Raw genomic sequence first — 20564 nt, forward strand, 5'->3', positions numbered from 1 at the left:
AGCCAGGACAGCAACTCGGGACCGTTGTATTGCGTCTTGCCAGGGAGAAGCGGAGGATTAAGGTGAAGGCCATGACCATATGAGTCATCCCTGACTACACCACACAGGTGGCCAACGCCCGTGCAGCCTTCAATGGTGTCAGGCAGCAGCGCGGCGGACTAGAAGTCCAGTTTGGTATCGCTCGTCCGGCCCGACTTCACATCACGTATAACGGCGTGGAGAAGATTTTCCTGGACCCAGAAGAGGCCCATTCCTATGTCACGCAGACCATTAGTCCTCACGCTGCTCGGGCGGACAGACACCGTCCCAAGTTATTTGAAGTCCAGACCAAAATCAAGGAGAATAAAGACTCCTTGATTCAACATCTTTTGACACTTGGAAATATAGCTGTGCTAACAGCGGGCACAACAGTTACGTGAGTATTTACTCTGGACTGTTTCAATATTTTAGAGGTTTGGTGCTCTTTAAGGGCTATATTTTGATACAAATGTTTTCTACCTCAGGTTTGGGCTACTTTTGCCTGATTTCATTATGGTTATTGCTATTATGTATGTTACTGACGACATTGTTTTTGTTCGCTGTTTTTACTATTCTATTAGCTTTTTTTGCCTTACAAGTCTGACAAACCATGTACTGCTGGTCCTAGTTAGCTTGGCGGTTTCCTGGACAAGCACTTCATGTGCTTTTCCTTTAAAGGAGGTTGGTGCCTTTTTTCTGTTCTAATGAGTTTTTATATATTCATACTGTAGCGAATTCGGGGGACAACGCAACCACAGGAACTGCCGCGGCCGGGACGCGAACCTGTATCGCCCGCACCGCAGGAGGCATCGCTAACCGCCAGACTAAAGGGTCAGGCCAGCAGCCAGCGTGTCTTATCCGTGCACGTTACACTACCCCCCCCTCCTTCGGGAAGCGCGTTCCCGCGCTTAAGCATACCGGCTCCTTCGAGCCTCAGGGCGCCTACGCTTCCGATGGCCTTACGGTCGCTCCATCCCACTTCTGACACCAATGTAGCGAATTCGGGGGGGCAGTCTGGGAGACCGTCGCCACAGCCGGGACGCGAACCTGTCTCCCGCTCTGCAAGCGACAACGTTGACTAAAGGGTCCGACCCGCGGGCCAGCGTGTGTTCTTATCCATGCACGTTACACTACCCCCCCCCTCCTTCGGGAAGCGTGGACGGGGTGGGTGACGACTGTAAACTACTAAAACACGTTAGTCCCTAGCTAACGGGTCTGACCCTTTAGTCGAGCGGTTAGTGATGTCGCCTTGGGGTGCAATACACCCCCTATCGAATCCCGCACCGGGCAAGAAAATATTCGGTTACATTGGTGTCAGAAGTGGGATGGAGCCATCGGAAGCGTATGCGCCCTGAGGCGTGAAGGAGCTGATATGCTTAAGCGCGGGGACGCGCATCCCGAAGGAGGGGGGTAGCTTAAAGTGCATGGATAAGACAGACTGGTCGCAAGTCTGATCCTTTAGTCGAGCGGTTAGCGATGTCTCCTGCGGTGCAGGCGATACGGGTTCGCTTCCCGGCCGCGGCAGTTCCTGTGATTGCGTTGTCCCCCGAATTCGCTACAATACTTTTTTTTCCCCACTTGGAAAAGACTAAACATGGACTGAAAGCTATTCAGACCTGTACCACTTCATCCCATTGCACAGCCTATAATAAATTATGGCATCACCTAGTTCCAGCACTTTAGGCTCTATTCGACTCACCAGCTGGAATATTAAAGGAATCCACCATTCGATTTAAACGCAGCCATGGGTTTGCACACCTAAAACTCCTGGACTCAAGAAACTCACCTTTGCAATAATGAATGCATCAAAGTTGAGGCTGGATTGGGCAGATATTTTGTTCCAAATATGAGGATGGGTCCAGAAGCACAGCCATACTGCTGAAAATGGGAAACCCCTTTTGTCCCAACTTCAGTAATTGGCGATGAGAATGGCAGAACATAATTGTTCCAGAAACTTTTTGGTTGACATTGTTGTAGCTAAAATACCAGATCTCCACATACACCATCAAGTTTTGAGAGGTGACTTCAACTGCATGCTGCACCCAGGCCTCGACAAGTCCAGACCTAGACCCGATAGTGCGATTTATACCCCCCCCCCCCAAATCCAGTAAGGTTCTTGTCATTTATGGACTTATACAAACTTACAGGCCTGTGGAGAAACGCAAATCCTACAGCTAAACAATATTAATTTTTCTCGCCAGTTCACTCATCTTCACGAATCTGGGGGTTTGTTTTTTTTCTTCTCCCCCTCTTGCTCAATAGCGGTTAGTCAGTCACAAATTGCCAGTACCGCAGTAGGGTTATCTGACCACAGCCTGGATCAGTTAGATATGCGTTTTCCCAATAGTGTAGCACTGCAGCACACTTGGCAACTAGATACATTGTTGCTGTCCAGTGATAAATTCAAGTTTATAAATAAGCAAATTGATGCCTATCTAGACATTAACTCAACCCCAGGTATGTCATACACTATAATATGGGAATCCCTCAAAGCCTACCTTTTTAGAGGACAAATTCTTATTCAGCTTTTGAGAAGCAAAATTGCACAAAATGTCTTTCAGAACTGTCCACTCACAATATGGAAGAAATTTTCTGTTGACCCAAAATCTGAATTGTATAAGGAACTGCTACAGACTGAATCTGACAACTTGTCAGACATACTGAACAGCTTTTATTTAAATCAAGACAAACATGAAAATGGCAACAAAACGGGTAGACTGCTATCCCATCAACTTAAAACAAGCGGTGGCTAATGGAGCTATGTGAGACGTGTCGCACCTGGCGTGACTTCCATACATCCCAAAACTGTCAGTTTCAAAGACTTTTCTAGTAAACGCTATGCAACAGAGGCCAATGTAAATACTTCCAAGGTTAATGGCTTCCTTGACAAAATAAACATTCCAATGATCAACCCAGAAGTCCAAAGCAGCCATGACAAGAAATCACTTCAGCTATTAACTCAATGCAAAGCAGCAGGGCCAGATGGGTTTCCCATAGAATTTTATTAAAAAAAAAAAATTCTCCAATCTAATGCTCTGTATACCAAGAAACACTACTGGAACAAAAACTGAAACGGTGACAAAGGCAATCATTTCGGTTCTACCAAAAAAAAGGCAGCGCTCCATTAGACTGGTGCCTATCGGCGGATAAGCATTGTGTTCTGCCTCAAATTCTCACCAAAAATCCTCTGAACATGTTGAAACCGATTTCTAGCATCATTGCACCTGACCACACAGGTTTTATACAGAGTAGGCAATGCTTCTACAACATGCGTAGACTGATTAATGTGCTCTATTCTTATTCAACCCATCAAGCACAAGTTGTACTCCCTAGATGCTGAGAAAGCTTTTGCTCAGATTGAATGGCAGTACCTTCTGGCTGTTCTGGAAAGATTTGGATTCAGTCAAGTATTCATTACATGGACCAGACTACTTTATGCCACCCCAAAGGTCAGTGTGAACCAATTCCATAAACTATTCTCCTCCATTGCGGTGTTGGACAAGGCCCTGGCCCATCTCCATATTTATTTACTATTGCAACTGAGCCCTTGGCTTTAGAGCAATAGAAAAGATAGCTGTCATCGTGAGATGGGGCTCTACCCATAGTTTCACTTTATGCGGACAACCTTCTTTACATATCTGATCCAGTAGAATCCCTACCTCAGCTTATAGATGTTTCGCCACTTTGTAACACACAGGCAATAAATTAAAACTTCTCCAAGTCTACTTTTCCCTATTAACCAAATGGCATCCGATCTCGACTATTACTTTCCGTTTAAGCTGGAACACCATTCATTTAGCCACCTAGGAATCACTGATAACGTGATTGTTACGACCCTTGGTCTGGACAGGGTGCAACTATTAGTGTACTGAGTAACCGTGAGGTGAGGGTGCAACATAGACAAACGTATAAATATATGACAGGACAAGGGAACCAAACGGTTGCCAAAACAAACTATTAACAAAAGTAACCCACCCTTGACAGTGCTGAAAAGCACCAAACCTAGAGACAAAAAGTGGCAACCGCTGCTAACCTAGTGTGTCTAACAGAGGTAAGCTACGTGATGGGGTGTTTGCCCATGGGCATCTTACCTTGATCCCCTTGCCCAAAAGAGCTAAACATAACTCAAAATGCAAACTAAACCAAAAACGGGCCAGACGTTACAAACACAAAGTAGCTACATCACACAAACTAAACTAGCTGGCCGGTGAACTGAACACATGTGGGGGTTTAAATGGGAGACTGCACAGCTGATGAAAATTGGATGATTCGTTGACCGGTTGATTAGGTGATGAGCACCTGGCAGATACCTGAATGTAGAGTCAGAGTGATACAGGAGGCAACACAAAACTATACGGACACACCCGTGGCCGTAACACCCCCACCCATAAAAACAAGCCCCTACAGGCTTAACAAAAAAGAAAAACCCACAAGAACCAAAAGACAATGTGCTGCATAACAGCAACATGTGACCAAACAAAACGGCGGAGCACCTCAGCCACAACAAAGGGTCACCACAAGTAGCGCCGCTACATCCAAAATGTGACCCAAATATGGCCAGCACCTTCCCACCAACACATGGTCACCTACCAAGTGGCCCTCAACCACAACAAGTTACTGACAGACAACACAAAGTAGCATACACACCGTCACGGTGGCGACCCACGCTAAATGACGTAGCTGCGTTCGACCCGCAGGTGAACCAGCTACAACTAGTGACCATACCTCGGTCACCATGGCGACCCACGCCAAGTGACGTAGCCGCGTTCGACCCGCAGGTGAACCAGCTACAACTCGTGACCAAACAGTCACAACACAAGGTGTGCCAGCGTGGACCAGCTGGTGGTGGGAGCAGAGAGCGCAGCGCGCCCCGCACTCATAGCCTTAAAGGTCTACCGTCCGCAACACCCCTCCAGCCTCTCTGCCACAAATCCCGCCCCCCAAATCTCCCACTGGAGACCTGACTCAGCCTGCCTCTCAGGCGGGCGTCAGCACCCACGCCGAGTGCAACACAGGGATCGAACCACAACAGCCTGGCCGGCAGCTCCGCCCTAGCATCGGACCTCGTCCGCACGAAGCTCTGCCACCAGAACCAACACCATGGCAGAGGATGAAAGGAAGTGGACCAGCAGCCACAGCCGTACCCACCACCAAACCAAGAACACACCAACAACACCTGTTAACACTAAATAATGAACACTGTGCTTAACACCACCCAACGTTAAACACAGCACACTACAGGAAACAGCAACTAGCCAGACCAAAGCCGCCAATATCCCGGACAAGCCCCCATTTGTTACGACCCTCGGTCTGGAGAGTGTGCAACTATTAGTGTACTGAGTAACAGTGAGGCGAGGGTGCAACACAGTGAGACATAAAACGTATAAATATAATAAAAAATATATTTATTAACAATGACAGGACAAGGGAACCGAACGGTTGCCAAAACAAACTATTAACAAAAGTAACCCACCCTTGACAGTGCTGAAAAGCACCAAACCTAGAGACAAAAAGTGGCAACCGCTGCTAACCTAGTGTGTCTAACAGAGGTAAGCTACGTGATGGGGTGTTTGCCCATGGGCATCTTACCTTGATCCCCTTGCCCAAAAGAGCTAAACAACTAAACATAACTCAAAATCGTCAAAATGCAAACTAAACCAAAAAAGGGCCAGACGTTACAAACACAAAGTAGCTAGCCGGGGAACTGAACACATGTGGGGGTTTAAATGGGAGACTGCACAGCTGATGAAAATTGGATGATTCGTTGACCGGTTGATTAGGTGATGAGGAGCACCTGGCGGATACCTGAATGTAGAGTCAGAGTGATACAGGAGGCAACACAAAACTATACGGACACACCCGTGGCCGTAACAGTGATGTTATAACTATATGGCCATAAGTTTAAAAACTTACTAGACAGTATAAAACTTGATCTTGTGAAATGGGCATCAATACCGGTTTCCTTGGCAGGCAGGGTTAATACAATTAATGACTGTGCTGCCTCGTTTCCTGTAACTATTCCAAGTGGTTCATTTCTTCTCACTTAAATCTATTGTTTCGTAACCTTGACAAGTCACATCTCCATTTGTTTGGAATAGATCCTAGCCATGATCAAGAACCATTTTGGAGATGCCTAGGTTAACGGGAGGACTGGGACTGCCTAATTTTGTTTTATTACTGGTCAGCAAGCAAAGTTAAATTAACTTACTTGATTGCAGAGTTTGAAAATAAGTGTCCCCACCTGCTCCCTTATGGAGACCCATTCCAATCCCAAAGTCTCTCCAATATCCATACCGAGTTCTCCACTACCCGGGGGAACTAAACATGTCAACAATCCTGTGATAAAAAGCGCTCTTAGAATTTGGCATCAATTCAGAAAACACTTTAATTTCAATAGTACATGCAGCCATATGCCCTTGACACTTAACCATCTTTTTCCTCCCCAGACTGATGCAGCGTTTTAAATGTGACAACAATGGTTTGATCTTTTTTAGCTACCTATCTTTAATTGGCATTTTTGCTTCATTTGAAATTCTCCAACAGGACCATAATATACTGGAGACACCTTTTCAGATGCCTCCAGGCCCGCAGCTTTGCCAAAGAATACTACTCGTTTCCTGTCCTGCAGGAAAAGAGCATATGAGACATCATGTTGGACTGGGACTCGGATACCAAGGGAAATGTTTCTAAAATGTATAATATTATCCAAGATATTGGCTCACCTTTAACAAAATCACCCTGGGAACAGGATTTAAACATCAAGCTCACTGAAGAGAAATGGAAACATTCCTTACAGCGCATTCACGCTACCCCTATCTGCCTTAGGCATTGCCTTATTTAATTCAAAGTGTTACATTGTTTACACGTGAGAGAAACTGTCCAAATTCTATCCCAAATCAACCCTACTTGTATTAGCTGTTACCTGAACACAGCCACAGTTGGGTACATGTTTTGGGAATACCCACCTTTGACTACATTTTGGGGTCGTACCTTTGACGCTTTCTCATTTATTTGTTGTAAAACAATTGAACCCAGCCCAATCGCTGCCATTTTTGGAGTTCCCAGTGATGTAGACATCACTACACCCCAAGCTCACTCTATAGCATTTGCATCACTTCAAGCCCAGAGACTTGTTCTTTGCAATTAGAAGTCTGCTAAGCCCCCAGCATTCACAAGTTGGATCAAAGAAGTGCTATCTTTAATTCCATTAGAAAAACTCAGATACAACAGATGTAAGCCCCGTCAGAAATGTATGGATGTCTGGTCTCCCTTTATAGAATTCACTCTTGCTCCACCTTTTTTTTAGAAATGCCACAATAGATCCCCCCCCCATTACAGCAACTACCCTTTTATTCCAAGTATGAGGACTAGGAATGGGTGATGCTTTAATAATTCGGGATAATTTAGCTGGAATAAGTGTCTTAATTGTGTGTTATTGTCAATGAGCCTCTCTGCCAGTACTTAAATGTGTACTGAGATGTTATTTGTGTATATTCATGTACTATATGAATTTGTATTTGTGTGCATATGTATATATACTTAGCACTAGGTGTCTGACTATGGATGGTTCCAATTGTAACAAAGCCCCTTTTTCTTCATACATGTTTGGTTTTTTTTTTGGTTTTTTTTTTGGGGGAGGGGGGCTGTTTTAATTTTTGTGTAAATATTTTTAAGAAAAACAAAATCTATACAGTTTAAAAAAAAAATCCAGGACCGGCGCATTAATCATAACCACCTTGTAAAGCTCACTTAAGGGACGAATGTCGAAGAAGCAAGGAACTGACTGTTTGCAAAATCATGACTGACACACCAATGTACCAGCCAGAGCGGAGAAACCGCATTACTTCCTCAGTTGAAAACCCATTAAGAACACGGAATAGCTGATTAGCAATGTATGATGACGCTAGATTAGCTGATGAATGAATTTATTTCCAACATGTGAATAAGCAGGATATAACATACAGATAAACCATTGTCAATCTGAAGTAATCAATAAATCCTCACATCAACCTTGGCGAACAAATCTCCATATGCATGAGATTTGCTATATGCTGGAAAAGGAGTAGGAGGAAGTATACACTTTTTTCCTACCTTCTCACCCACTCAAGTTAATAAAGCTACTATACGTTTCAAACTCGATTGCCACTGTACTCTATAGTTCAAATACAATACAAACTCAACTGTGAAGAGAAAAAAAAAAACATCAAAACACAAGAATAAAAGAAAAACACATCCCAATATCATGTACCAAGAATAAATAGATCTCAATGCTACATACAACCCAAATACGCACTGTCATAGAAAGAAAAACGTAATGTTTGGAGATAAAACAGTCGACACAACTCTTCGTCAACTCTATATCTCTTGGTAATCAGACCTTTTTACTTCTTGAACCGCATATGTTCGTACTTTGTGTCCCATGCTCAGACTGTTCCACAATATTATCCCACAGACTGAAATGGCCATGCTCTTCAAAGTTGTATGAACATATTTCTTGACGTTTAATTTCCCTCTCAAATTATATTCCCCTTCTCTATCTGAGAATATTTTTTGTATATTACTGGGTAGTAGATTTTTTGCTTTGATCATTTGCACTGCATTAAATTCTACTAAATCCCTGAACTTCAAGGCACTTGACTTTGACAATAGCTTGTTGCTGTAGTTACGATATCCTACATTGTTGACTATCCTTATGGCTCTTTTTTGTAGTAGATATAATGGTTGTAGGTTGGTTTTGTATGTTACCTCATACCTCCACACAGTAGTTCAGCTATGGTAAAATAAATGAACACTACAGAGTGTAACATGATTTATGATCCAGAATGTGACTTGCTTTTCTCATGACTGCAACGTTCCTTGCCAGCTTTGCTCACACATATGTTATGGGAGGTTTCCAGCAGATTTTGTGGTCTAGTCTCACATCTAGGAATTTATTTTCATATACTCTTTATAGTTGGACACTGTCAATCACATTTACGTTGTTTATTTTATAATTTCCAAACAACATAAACTTTGTTTTGTCCAGATTTAAGGATAATTTGTTTTTGTCAAACTGTTTTAATTTTTCCATTTCTATTGTGGTCATCTCCAAAAGCTACTGTAAATTCTCACCAGAAAAAAATATATTTGTGTCATCTGCAAATGCAACAAATTTCAATATTTTGATATCTTGCATATATAATTTAAGTACAGAATGAACAGTTTTTGACCTAAAACTGACCCCTGAGGTACACCACAAGTAAAGTCCATGCATGACAATTTATGTTCACCTATCGTAACAAACTGCTGCCTGTTACTTAAATTGCTTCTTAGCCAATTCTGCACTACCCCTCTGATACCATACCTTTCCAATTTGTCTATTAATCTATTGTGATCATGAGTGTCAAAAGCTTCTTTTAGATCTATAAATATTCCCACAACAAACTTTTTTTGGTCTATGAAATTACTTATTTCTTCAATTAAATTCAATGAGCGCCAGAGATATCGATCCGTTTGGTCAAAACCTGTACTGGCTATCGGTCAGCAGATTGTGCTTCTCAATTAATTTGTCTAGTCTAGCATCAATAGCAAATAGTTTTTTCCAATATTTTGTAAAATTGTGACAATAATGAAATCGGTCTGTAGTTCGTAAATTGATGTCTATCTCTGGTTTTATATAAGGGTATGACTTTTGCTATTTTCATTTTGCTTGGAACTTTGCCAGACTGAAAGGACATTATAGATGTGGGTTTGTGGGTTTGCAATACCTTCAGTTACTTTAACTATTATCATATCAAAATCATTCCAGTTAATAGATTTTTTGTTCTTGCATTTGTTTAAAATGTTTGTGATTTCCTTCCCTTCTACTGCTCTAAAAAAAATGGAATTTGGATTTCTGTCCCCATAATCACTATCAATCCCCTCTGTGATTGTTCGTGTCTTTTTTTTCTGCCAGTTTTGGCCCACATTTACAAAGAATCTGTTGAAGCCATTGGCCACGTCTTCCATGTTATTTTATAGTCTTATTATCTGTAAAATATTGAGGGCAGCTTGGGTTTCTAGATCAGTTTCTAATAATACTATTCAACATATTCCATACACCTTTAGTATTGTTTTTATTGGTCTCTAATTCTTTATTGTAGTATTCCTTCTTGCATATCCTCATAATGTTAGTTAGCCTGTTTTTATTTTTTTGTATTATTTCTGCTTCAATGGTTCTGTCCTTTATGAATTCTTTATAGAGCTTATTCTTTTTATGAAAAAGTGTTACGTAGTCCCTTTGTGATCCATGGACTATCTTTATATTTCTGTTTACTGCTGAATTGTTCTATTAGGCAATTTTTTATCATATAAGGATTGAAATATGTTTAGGAATTAATCATTTAAGCTTTTGTCAGTGTCTTTTCTTTGTATACTATATTCAGGTTATGTGTTAGTAAATCAAAGAATGGAGAAAGGTAAGGCCAAGCTAAATTGTAAATTTGTTGCTGCACAACCTATGATTTAGATTCACACTATCAAGAGTGGTTGATTACCTCTTAACAAAAGTATCTAACAAAGGCAGGTCTAGCAGAAATTTTACAAATTTTGCAAACAGTGAATTAAGAGAGCAGTGTAATGTGTCTACGTTAATGTTCACCCACCTGCAACCTCTGAACAGTTCTTTACACTTTCCTGGTCCATTATCACCTCCTTCACCTCGCTGTCTTCCTTCTTCTCATCCTCCCCATCTGACCAGACCCTGAGGTTTAATCTAAAAAGCAGAAAGAATTAATTCTCTGACATTTTTCATAATGCCGCATGCAGTAAGAGACAATTTCACCTCCTGGAGACTTATATACTAAAAAGCAACTTAATTACAAAATAGCAAGGGAAACGGGAGATTAAACAGTAAAACCCACAACCAACGAGTATTTGAACCAGCATGTTGAGAGTCTTGAAACCGCAGTGTGTGTGGTATTATTCCAAATAAGAGTTTTCTGCCTGGAAAGTATGCAGAGCCAAGGGTATTATAAGCCAAGTCAAACTCCATTAAAAGGTAATTTTTCACAAAATATCTAAAGCAAACACCGGTAATACCACTAAACAAATAATATGTCCAGGGATTTTATAGTTATTTTTAGGCATTATTCACAGGTCCGGCTGAAAAAAAAAAAGTTCTTTTCCCCACTTTTGAAGATCAGACGTCTATTTGAAAAGTGAAACACATGAAGCATCTCATGTAAAAGGAAGAGAGACCATAAATACTCAAAATTCCTTTTTTGTAACAAATCAGCAAGACTCTTTTATACAAGTGATGACAACTATCCATGGCATCATCTACATGCATTAGCTATATCAGTATCTACAGTTCAATTGTTGGTGATCCCCTAATGCCACCTTCTGATTTTTGCACATTTTCTCAGATGGTGGCTGTGTGGAGACAGAACAGACCGGATGTTCTCAATGGGGAATCATTCTCAATCATCTCTCCCTCACATACACAAACACTATGATTGGTGTCTCCTTACCTTTGGGCAGACAGGGAAATAATCTTTGGGCTGTGTTTAGGAGTGGCGCTGCTGTTCTTACAGCCCGATCCCTGGTTCTTGGCCTCCCTCTGCTCCAACTGTCCACCTTTGCAGGTCTGGGGTGTCTCTCTCTTCTGACCCAACTCTCTTCCTGTCACCGCTGTTCCATTTCCCAATATCTGGCTGTGCCTCTCTCTGCTCAGATAAGCCTTGCCTTCCTCTGTCTTCAGGACATCTGTGAGGACCAGACAGGGTTTCCTGCTACACGTTGGGACAGAGAAGGAACCACTCATAACCATTCTTGGTGTTGAGACCCATCAGCATATTTTGACTGCAATATCTGCCATTGCAAATCAAGACTATATACATGTAGAATTTACTGACAAATAGGAGATAGTGGCAATGCTGCAGGGAAGGGTAGGGGAGTGGACAGGGGCAGATAAGCCGCGTATGCCTCTGTATGGTCACGATAAGCCCGACCTCAAGTCATAGCGGGTGCTAAATAATGTTACCCTTGAGCAGGGCAATTCGGTACATGGCACAAAACACACAGGGTACACACTGACATGGACAAGCTTCTGGTTGTGATGTGGGGGCATCAGAGAATCTAGTTTATGGGGGAAAGGTTGGTTTTGTATCGAAAATGGTCCCATGGAACCAAAGGCGTTTTACTGTGCTATTGCGTGGTTCGGCAAAAACAACTTATCATTCATTTATTTTTATGTGGGAAGAACTAAACTGGATCAGTAACATACATACGTGCTTTGCATGTGTGATGTGTCTGTGGACAAAAGCATTTGGACATGTGAACTTTTTGGTGCTTCTCAATAGTAAGACGTAATGGTTCTGAGCATTTTAGTGTGGGATGGATCCAAACCGTGTTCATTTCAGGATTTTCAGCACCATTTGATAAACGTGCTGAACATTACCAATTGTGGCAGTGAGAGGGGTTTTAATGACAATGGTGTTCAATGATTAGCTTTACATTCGCATCACTTCGAGTGACGTAACATCTGATATAGCGTCCATGTAACCCTATGAAGCCATTATTACATCCTGTACTGATCTTACAGCGCATATGGGAATCACAACCAGTAGCTATTTGTTTCCAATCAGAAAACAAAACAAAACTTGAATGTCTGAATCTGTGTCATGATCAATGGAGGAGATGCATCGCATGTTCATTATGTAGACAGATGCCATTGCATGGCGTCATTTGTTGTAGTCATAGTAGTTTTTTCTATTGGACTTCATAGTCCCGATTTCAATTTCACAGCTAATGGAAACATAAATGATAACACGAGTCCTTGCTGGCTCAGCGCAGCGCATAGTGGACTCATTATTTGCTCAGCATGATAATGGAAAAAAGACATTTCAGGACTACACACTTCTGGAAGAGTTCAATGAGCAGGGGCTGAATGTTAGAAGCTTTATTACAGGAAATGCGAATAATATATTAGCATAGAAATGTTGAGATTTCATCTCGGAATGATGTCTTTCAGTCAGCTGAAGCCATATCTTTCCACTCAAAAACAATCGTTAAGAGTAAAGTTACTCTTTACAAAAGGGGTTTCTGCAACTTCCATTAAGGCAAGTTTCTGGAGTTGAATCCAAAAGCACAAATTTCATTGTGGATAGGGAGCAAATTTCTTCTCTCACTCACTTATTCATAAAAACATATGGATCTAAATTCAAACAAGCAACAGAAAAACATAAGAAATCAGATTAAAATCCAAATGCATTTCTCCACTACACATTTATCATGAGGGATATGCTTATGCAGCACCTCCACTGAGATATTAATAACAGAAGGAAATGGGCTGTGAGATCCAATTCTGTAAAGGAATGAAGATAATCACCTGCATTATCAAATTAGTTCATTTCATCTCAAGCTTGGCAGACCAGTTTGAGAGTCATAAACCAAGATAATGAAGGAGAGTTTAGAATTATGAGTCTCATGTATAAGCCAAAATGTTGAATAAATAATGTCTATAAATTGCAAACGTCAGACTTTCATGACCCCTCAAAGTACTGGAAAGGATAGTGTGCTCTACTAAAGACGGTGTTCAACAGATTGCCTTCGGCGCTGTATATGAAACAGCTTGTAAGGAGGCTGGGAGATACTTAGGGTAAGCACCCCACCTTGTGAAGGCTCAGGAGACTGCAATGGCTTGCAGCAGCAGAATAGTACATTGAAATGACTGATAACAAAATTCAAGGCAAACAATACATTTGAGTTAAATCTTTATTATATAATATTTACCAGTTCTTGATGAGACTGTTTTGGTTCAATGTTGGCTCTTATATACTAATTTTTCCAACACAAATTTGACAACTCATTGGTCAAGACTCAGGAGTCACCCAAATAAAAAGCAGGGCACCGTCACTGTAAAACTGATTTCCTACTGGCTGCCTACCTGGTGACCAAGTGGAAACCAGAACTGTGTGTTCAGAAAAACTATGCCATCTATGGTTCAAATTCATTTAAAATGGATGGTTTTCTTAAAAGGCGCTGTGTGTAATATTTCAGCTTTCCTGATGCGTTATATGACATCAGCTGGAGTTGCTGAGGTGAAGACTGAAATAAAGTGAAGGACTCCAGGCCGACCCACTCCCCAGATTTTCACATTTAAAAACACAGCAGCTGGACTGGAGATGAGTTGTTTTTGTTTGACAGCATGACCCCAAAAGATGGGGTCACACCCGCAGTCCTCAGTGAACTACGCAGCGATCGCAGCAAACTGTTGTCTCCGAGAGCATTCAAAAATGGTAGGCGTTGGCAGATGTGTTGTTTAACCACTACCTTCCTATTTTGATTTGTTTTTGTTATTCACATCACTGAACAGTAAATGTCAGTGTTTAAAAACCTTTCTTTTCACAGATGTGTCTTACTGAGCTTTCAAACTTGTCTTTAACTACCTGGTTTACTTATGCAATCAAAAGCCACAGTAGTCTGTGATATCTTCCGTTGGCCGTGCTTACCTGGCCATTCCCAGTCTGACCATAGTGGCGTGGTTGTGATCAGAGAGTGTGGATCCATTCTTATGCTCGAGGTATCTGGACTTGCATTCTGTAATTCTGGTCAAGTGAATCTGATGGAAGGGGGGAACAAAATAAGTACCATCATATCTCCAGAACGGCCACATCACTAGAATGTCATTTTTCAGATGAGAAAGACCTGCTCTGGCAGGAGGCGACATCTACCTTTGCTTTTAAGTTCCCACACTCTGAAGAGAGACATGCCTTGGGGATTTTGAGTGGATTTCTGATCTAAAGAGCAAAAGCAGACCCGTTAATGTTACTGGGTTTATTTAATTACATGCGACAACCTGAATGCTGACTGTACCGTGGACACACGGTTTCTAAAACTCACAGTGTGCTATTGATAGTGGTGATGGCTAGATCTGAAAACAGCGCATGAACAAGAACGTCAGAAGCTGTTCGGTGAGATAAGGTGATAAATGGAAAAAAGGCACCTCAACATACCAATGAGTTATCCTTGTCGACAGTCAGTGAAATGGTTAACGCTTTTCTGTGCTCCATTCTAGTCCAAGGCTCTGCAAGAGGAACAAAAGACAAAAACAATGCTATTAAATGTTGAATCTGACCAAAATCATCCCCTTTATTGTGTGGTCCACAGATTTACATGACAAAAATACAGAACATTTTGAAATTAGAACAAGTCAAGTTGTGCCATTAACAGTCTGTTAAGTATGACATCAGCATCTTGGTTCACTTTTGAGCAATGTGTTCTTAAACCATGTTGCAAAAACAAGAGTAAATTCTGTATATCTAAACTTGAACATTTTTTGCCAGCTAAAAACCACACATTTCTCTCACCTAATTCCAGTAAATATATCACAAAGTTTCATTTTGATCCCATAACCCAGTTTACTCAGAAGCATTTTCCTAACATTTGCTCTTCACTCACAGCTCACAACTTAAGTTAGAATTTTTTTGCTAACAAGATTAACCATATTAGAAATGAAATATGCAGAGAATCCCAGGCTAAATTTGTACTGTTAAATCCACCACTTGACGTCCTCTCTGCCAAACCCTCCCAAATTTAGGTATTCCTTAAACTAATTTTGTTAACTTGTCCCTTGTTACTGGCGTCTTCCCATGTTTAAAACCATCATGATTAACCTACAACAGTGGTACTCACTAATTTTCTTAGGAGAGCCACTTATGAGTAAGACCATTCCTCAAAGAGCCACAGAGATTGCAGATATAACTCGGGTGTTTTTTTTTAATCATCACTCTCAAGATATTTACCATCTTTGTGTATGTTTAAAAAAATACATAGTACTATGCTTTCCATCCTTACATCTCTTTTTATTCTCAATCAATAATTACATTGCATCATTAAAATATATAATACTTGTTTGTGAGTTTGTCAGGCTAGGAGTGGAACCCATCTTATGTATGCATGTACATATGCAATTATACATAAGCATTATCAACATGAAAAAAAGTTCACAAAATGTATATATTGGCTAGCAACAGAGATGAAAAAAGTATTTTTCTCTGTTATATTTGTATCAATGTGTTGAGGCTGTCATGTGTTTTAGCTGTCCCTTGACTTTCTCCACGCAAAATACATAACATCAATATGTTGAGGCTCTCATGTGTTTTAGCTGTCCCTTGACTTTCTCCATGCAAAACTTGTAGTTAGTGGTTGCAATCCTAGTCAAACAATCAAGATGCAAGATGCAAGATGACATACCAAGTCCAGTTGCACTTGATTCAACTCCTTTGGATAACCATGACCTGGATGAATGAGAACATTCACAGACATCAAGATGCACGCGTGTAAGCCTACTTCTATGTTTTCTTTTGACAATGCACAATATAGAAAACGTTGCCTCACATGAGTAAGTGCTCACAAAAAAAGCTCATTGCCTTGTGCACACAAAGCTTTAAATGTGGATAATCCGAGGCTGAAGAATCACTTTTCTCGTTCTGCTTTTTTCTAATAATAAATCTGTCCATTTTGAGAGGGGTGGAGGTCGAGACAATATTTGATATAACCTTACGTGCTAAACTTGCAAAACATTTCGCAAATACAAAGCTACACACATAGGCTATACGTCTACCTGTGATCCCACGCTGTTACGTAGCCTACGTTCTTCGACGTATCTTCAGTATGCTGCCATCTGCTGGATAATTCATTTCAATGTGCTAAAACAGGACACAAACGGAACCTAAAGAACTAAGTTATAGCTATGTTCTTATTGTTATCAGTGGATCTATGAGGCGCAAAACAAAGTCTCACGAGTCGCATGCGGCTCGCGAGCCGCGTAAAGAGTAACACTGACCTACAACAAAACAAACCTTAACCACAACTCGGGGGAACTCAACAACTACAGACTGATCTCAAACCTTCCTTTAAAATCATGGTTAAACAACTCACCTCCTTTATGTCAAACAATCTTTTTGAACAATTACATTTTCATGCTAAAACATTCTCACAAAAGCGATTAATAATCTTCTGCATGCAATGGTTTCTGATTCTACCTCAGTGTTACTGCTTCTTAATCTTACTTGATCATCATTTTGACAATACTTTAGGCATCACTGGATTGACTCTTTCTTGGCTTAGGTTGTTTATCTGAAAGAACACAATGGATCTTTCAGGGTAATGTTATGTTTAAACACTCCAAAGTGAAATTTGGTGTTGCCCGGGTTCAGTTCTTCGTTCTTTCCAATCGTCTCTATGTCACTTTAAGCTACCTCTTGGTGAGATCATTCACTGTTATCAAATCAATTGCAACTGCTACGCAGAATACTCAGTTGTAGGTTAACTAGGAAGATAAAAGATCATCCCCAGTTTAGAAATTTAGAGATATGGGACTTCAGGTTATGGAGGTCATGTAAGATGATGCATCTCACACTGCTCTGCTATATCCATCCATTATCCAAGCTGCTTATCCTAACTAGGGTCATGGGATGCTGGAGCCTATCCCAGCAGTCATTGGGCGACAGGCGGGGAGACACCCTGGACAGGCCGCCAGTGCATCACAGGGTCAACACACACACCTAGGACATATTTAGTATGGCACCACCGAGAACACTAATAATGAAGTTTCTTAACTACAAGGGCAAGTTGGCAGTTATTGCTACTACAAGGGCTAAAAAAAAGACATCCAGTAAAAGGACCAGCAAAGACAGTTTTACTCAAACCTAGCTGCGGGAATACATCAACTGAGGAAACAATTCGACCCAGTCCGCCACGAATTGCACAATCTAGAGATCCGAGTGATTCGCCCTGCGAGACTGTTGGTAAAACATAAAGAATGAACCCACACTTTCAAAACCCCAACCAAAGTACAAGAGTTCCGATTGCAACTATTCCCCAATCCTCTGTGAATAGTATGCATGGTCATTCTAAGTCTAGTTAACGATCATGGAAATATGCATATTAAACTGATCATTGGTTTCTGTCGTTACGCCACTGTATTGCTTATAAGGGTGGGGATACTTGCAGTCATTTGAGACTGAAGAGGTCCCCAGCCTTAACCCAGCCACTGAGGATACACAAGCCAGTGCATTCTTAGTGCTGGTCCCAAGCCCGGACAAATGGGGAGGGTTGCATCAGGAAGGGCATCTGGCGTAAAACATTTGCCAAATCAAATATTCGTATCATAAATCAGATTTTCATACAGGATCGGTCGAGGCCCGGGTTACCAAGGACCGCCACTGGTACTGCTGGCCAGCAAGGTGCCGGTGGAAACTATGCTACTGTTGGGAGAAGGTGAGGGGTAATGGCATGTCCAGAGGCAGCGGGAGAGGAAGAAGGGTAAGGGTGTGGAGGTGAAGAGTCAGACCTTTGAATGTTGGCACTGTGACTGGTAAATGGAGAGAGCTGGCTGATATGATGGAGAGAAGGAAGGTAAATATAATGTGTGTGCAAGAGACCAGGTGGAAGGAGAGTAAGGCCTGAAGCATAGGAGGTGGGTTCAAACTCTTCTACCATGGTTCGGATGGGAGGAGATATGGGGTAAGGGTAATTCTGAAGGAAAAGTATGTTAAGAGTGTGTTTGAGGTAAAGAGTGTCAGACAGAGTGATGAGTGTGAAGCTGGAAACTGAAGATATGATGATGAATGTTACCAGCACAAATGCCCCACATGTTGGGTGTGCGATGGAAGAGAAAGAAGAACTCTGGAATGAGTTGGATGAAGTGGTTGGGAGTGTACCTAAGGAGGAGAGAGTGGTGATTGGAGCAGACTTCAATGGGCATGTTGGTGAAGGGAACAGAGGTAATGAAGAGGTGATGGGTAGGTATGGTGTCAAGGAGAGGAATGTGGGAGGACAGACGGTGGTGGATTTTGCAAAAAGGATGGAAATGGCTGTAGTGAAAATGTATTTCAAGAAGAGGGAGGAACACAGGGTGACGTATAAGAGTGGAGGAATGCACACAGGTGGACTATATCTTATGCAGGAGGTGTGATCTGAAAGAGATTGGAGACTACAAGATGGTGACTGGTGAGAATGTAGCTAGGCAGCATCGGATGGTGGTCTGTAGGATGACTTTGGAGACCAAGAAGAGGAAGAGAATGAAGGCAGAGCCAGGGATCAAATGATGGAAGTTGAAGAAGGAAGACTGTTGTGTGGAGTTCAGGGAGGAGTTAAGACAGGCACTGGGTGGTAGTGAAGCATTGCCGGATGGCTGGGCAACCACTGCAGAAATAGTGAGGGAGACAGCTAGGAAGGTACTTGGTATGTCATCTGGACACAGGAAGGAAGACAAGGAGACTTGGTAGTGGAATGAGGACGTACAGCAAAGTACAGAGGAAGAGGTTGGCGTAGAAGAGCCTGGCTAGTCAGAGAGATGAAGAAAGTAGACAGGAGTACAAGGAAATACAGCGTAAAGCAAAGAGAGAGGTGGCGAAGGCAAAGGCGTATGGTGTATGGTATGAGAGGTTGGCCACCAAGGAAGGAGAACAGGACTTGTACCAACTGGCTAGACAGAGGGACCGAGCTGGGAAAGATGTGCAGCAGGTTAGGGCAATCAAGGATAGAGAATGAAATGTGCTGAAAAGCGAAGAGTATGTTGAGAAGGTGGAAGGAGTACTTTGAGGGGCTGATGAATGAAGAAAATGAAAGAGAGGTTGGGTGATGTGGGGATAGTGAATCAGGAAGTGTGGTGGGTTAGCAAGGAGGAAGTGAAGGCAGCTATGAAGAGGATGAAGAGTGGAAAGGCAGTTGGTCCAGATGACATACCTGTGGAGGCATGGAACTGTTTAGGAGAGATGGCAGTGGAGTTTTTAAGTAGATTGTTTAACACACTCTTGGAAAGTGAGAGGATACCTGAGGAGCGGAGAAAAAGCATACTGGTACCGATTTTCAAGAATAAGGGTGGTGTGCAGAACTGTAGCAACTACAGAGGTATAAAGTTGATCAGTCACAGCACCATTCGAATATACTTTTGCGCATTATGCCCATAAGAGGGCAAACCAATACAATGAGACATAACTACTTGTACAGACATATTTATTTCAATGTAAACATGTCTTTTAAAAGATCCATATACCTACACGCTACAAAATAAACAAATAAAATAACATTCTATACCGTAAAACTTCATTTAAAGACCATAGACCTCTCTCTCTTGCTCTTTCTCTTGCTTTCTCTCTCTCTCCGTGCCGTGGTTGGTGCTAGAGTGAGAAATAGGAACGCACCGTCTATCGGAACGAGATGAAGGATTCGTAACTGATGTGTTATTCAATAGATTTTTATAGAGATTAGGTAATATTCACACTGGTTTAAATCAAATTAAACAATTTGATAGTACTTTTCAATCTTTGTTGAGCAAGAGTTTTCTGACCAAAATCTTAAGTATTTCCAAATGGGGCTTTTTAGATTGTTCTTGGTTAAAATCATTCTCTCTGCAGCTGAGTTGGGTTGTGAACTCACTGCCATCTTTACCACATGGTTATTGTTGAATTATTCGCTCACTTCAACTTGACCTAAATTTCACTTTCAACCAATGAAGTGGAGTTGTGTGACTCCTGTCTGTAAGCGTATTCAGTGTAGCGGCCAAGGCCCTCACGAGA

General features: G+C 41.7%; 1 protein-coding gene across 4 annotated transcripts in view; it reads right to left on the reverse strand.

Moving 5' to 3' along the window:
• senp7 (SUMO specific peptidase 7) overlaps positions 1 to 20564 on the reverse strand; it is a 55494-nt gene that overhangs the window by 31461 nt on the left and 3469 nt on the right. For 3 of the 4 annotated variants that reach the window (XM_056289532.1, XM_056289533.1, XM_056289531.1), the window contains 5 exons: positions 14994 to 15064; positions 14712 to 14777; positions 14490 to 14599; positions 11508 to 11768; positions 10641 to 10750 (listed from right to left, as the gene is read on the reverse strand). In XM_056289532.1, the coding sequence (XP_056145507.1) occupies positions 10641 to 10750; positions 11508 to 11768; positions 14490 to 14599; positions 14712 to 14777; positions 14994 to 15050 (604 nt within the window). In that variant the 5' untranslated portion in view covers positions 15051 to 15064. Of the gene's footprint in view, positions 1 to 10640; positions 10751 to 11507; positions 11769 to 14489; positions 14600 to 14711; positions 14778 to 14993; positions 15065 to 16233; positions 16260 to 20564 lie in introns of those variants that run through there. The other variant, XM_056289534.1, reaches the window with a different exon arrangement.

The sequence above is a fragment of the Lampris incognitus genome, chromosome 11 (assembly GCF_029633865.1).
Source record: "Lampris incognitus isolate fLamInc1 chromosome 11, fLamInc1.hap2, whole genome shotgun sequence".
NCBI classification, from domain to species: domain Eukaryota; kingdom Metazoa; phylum Chordata; class Actinopteri; order Lampriformes; family Lampridae; genus Lampris; species Lampris incognitus.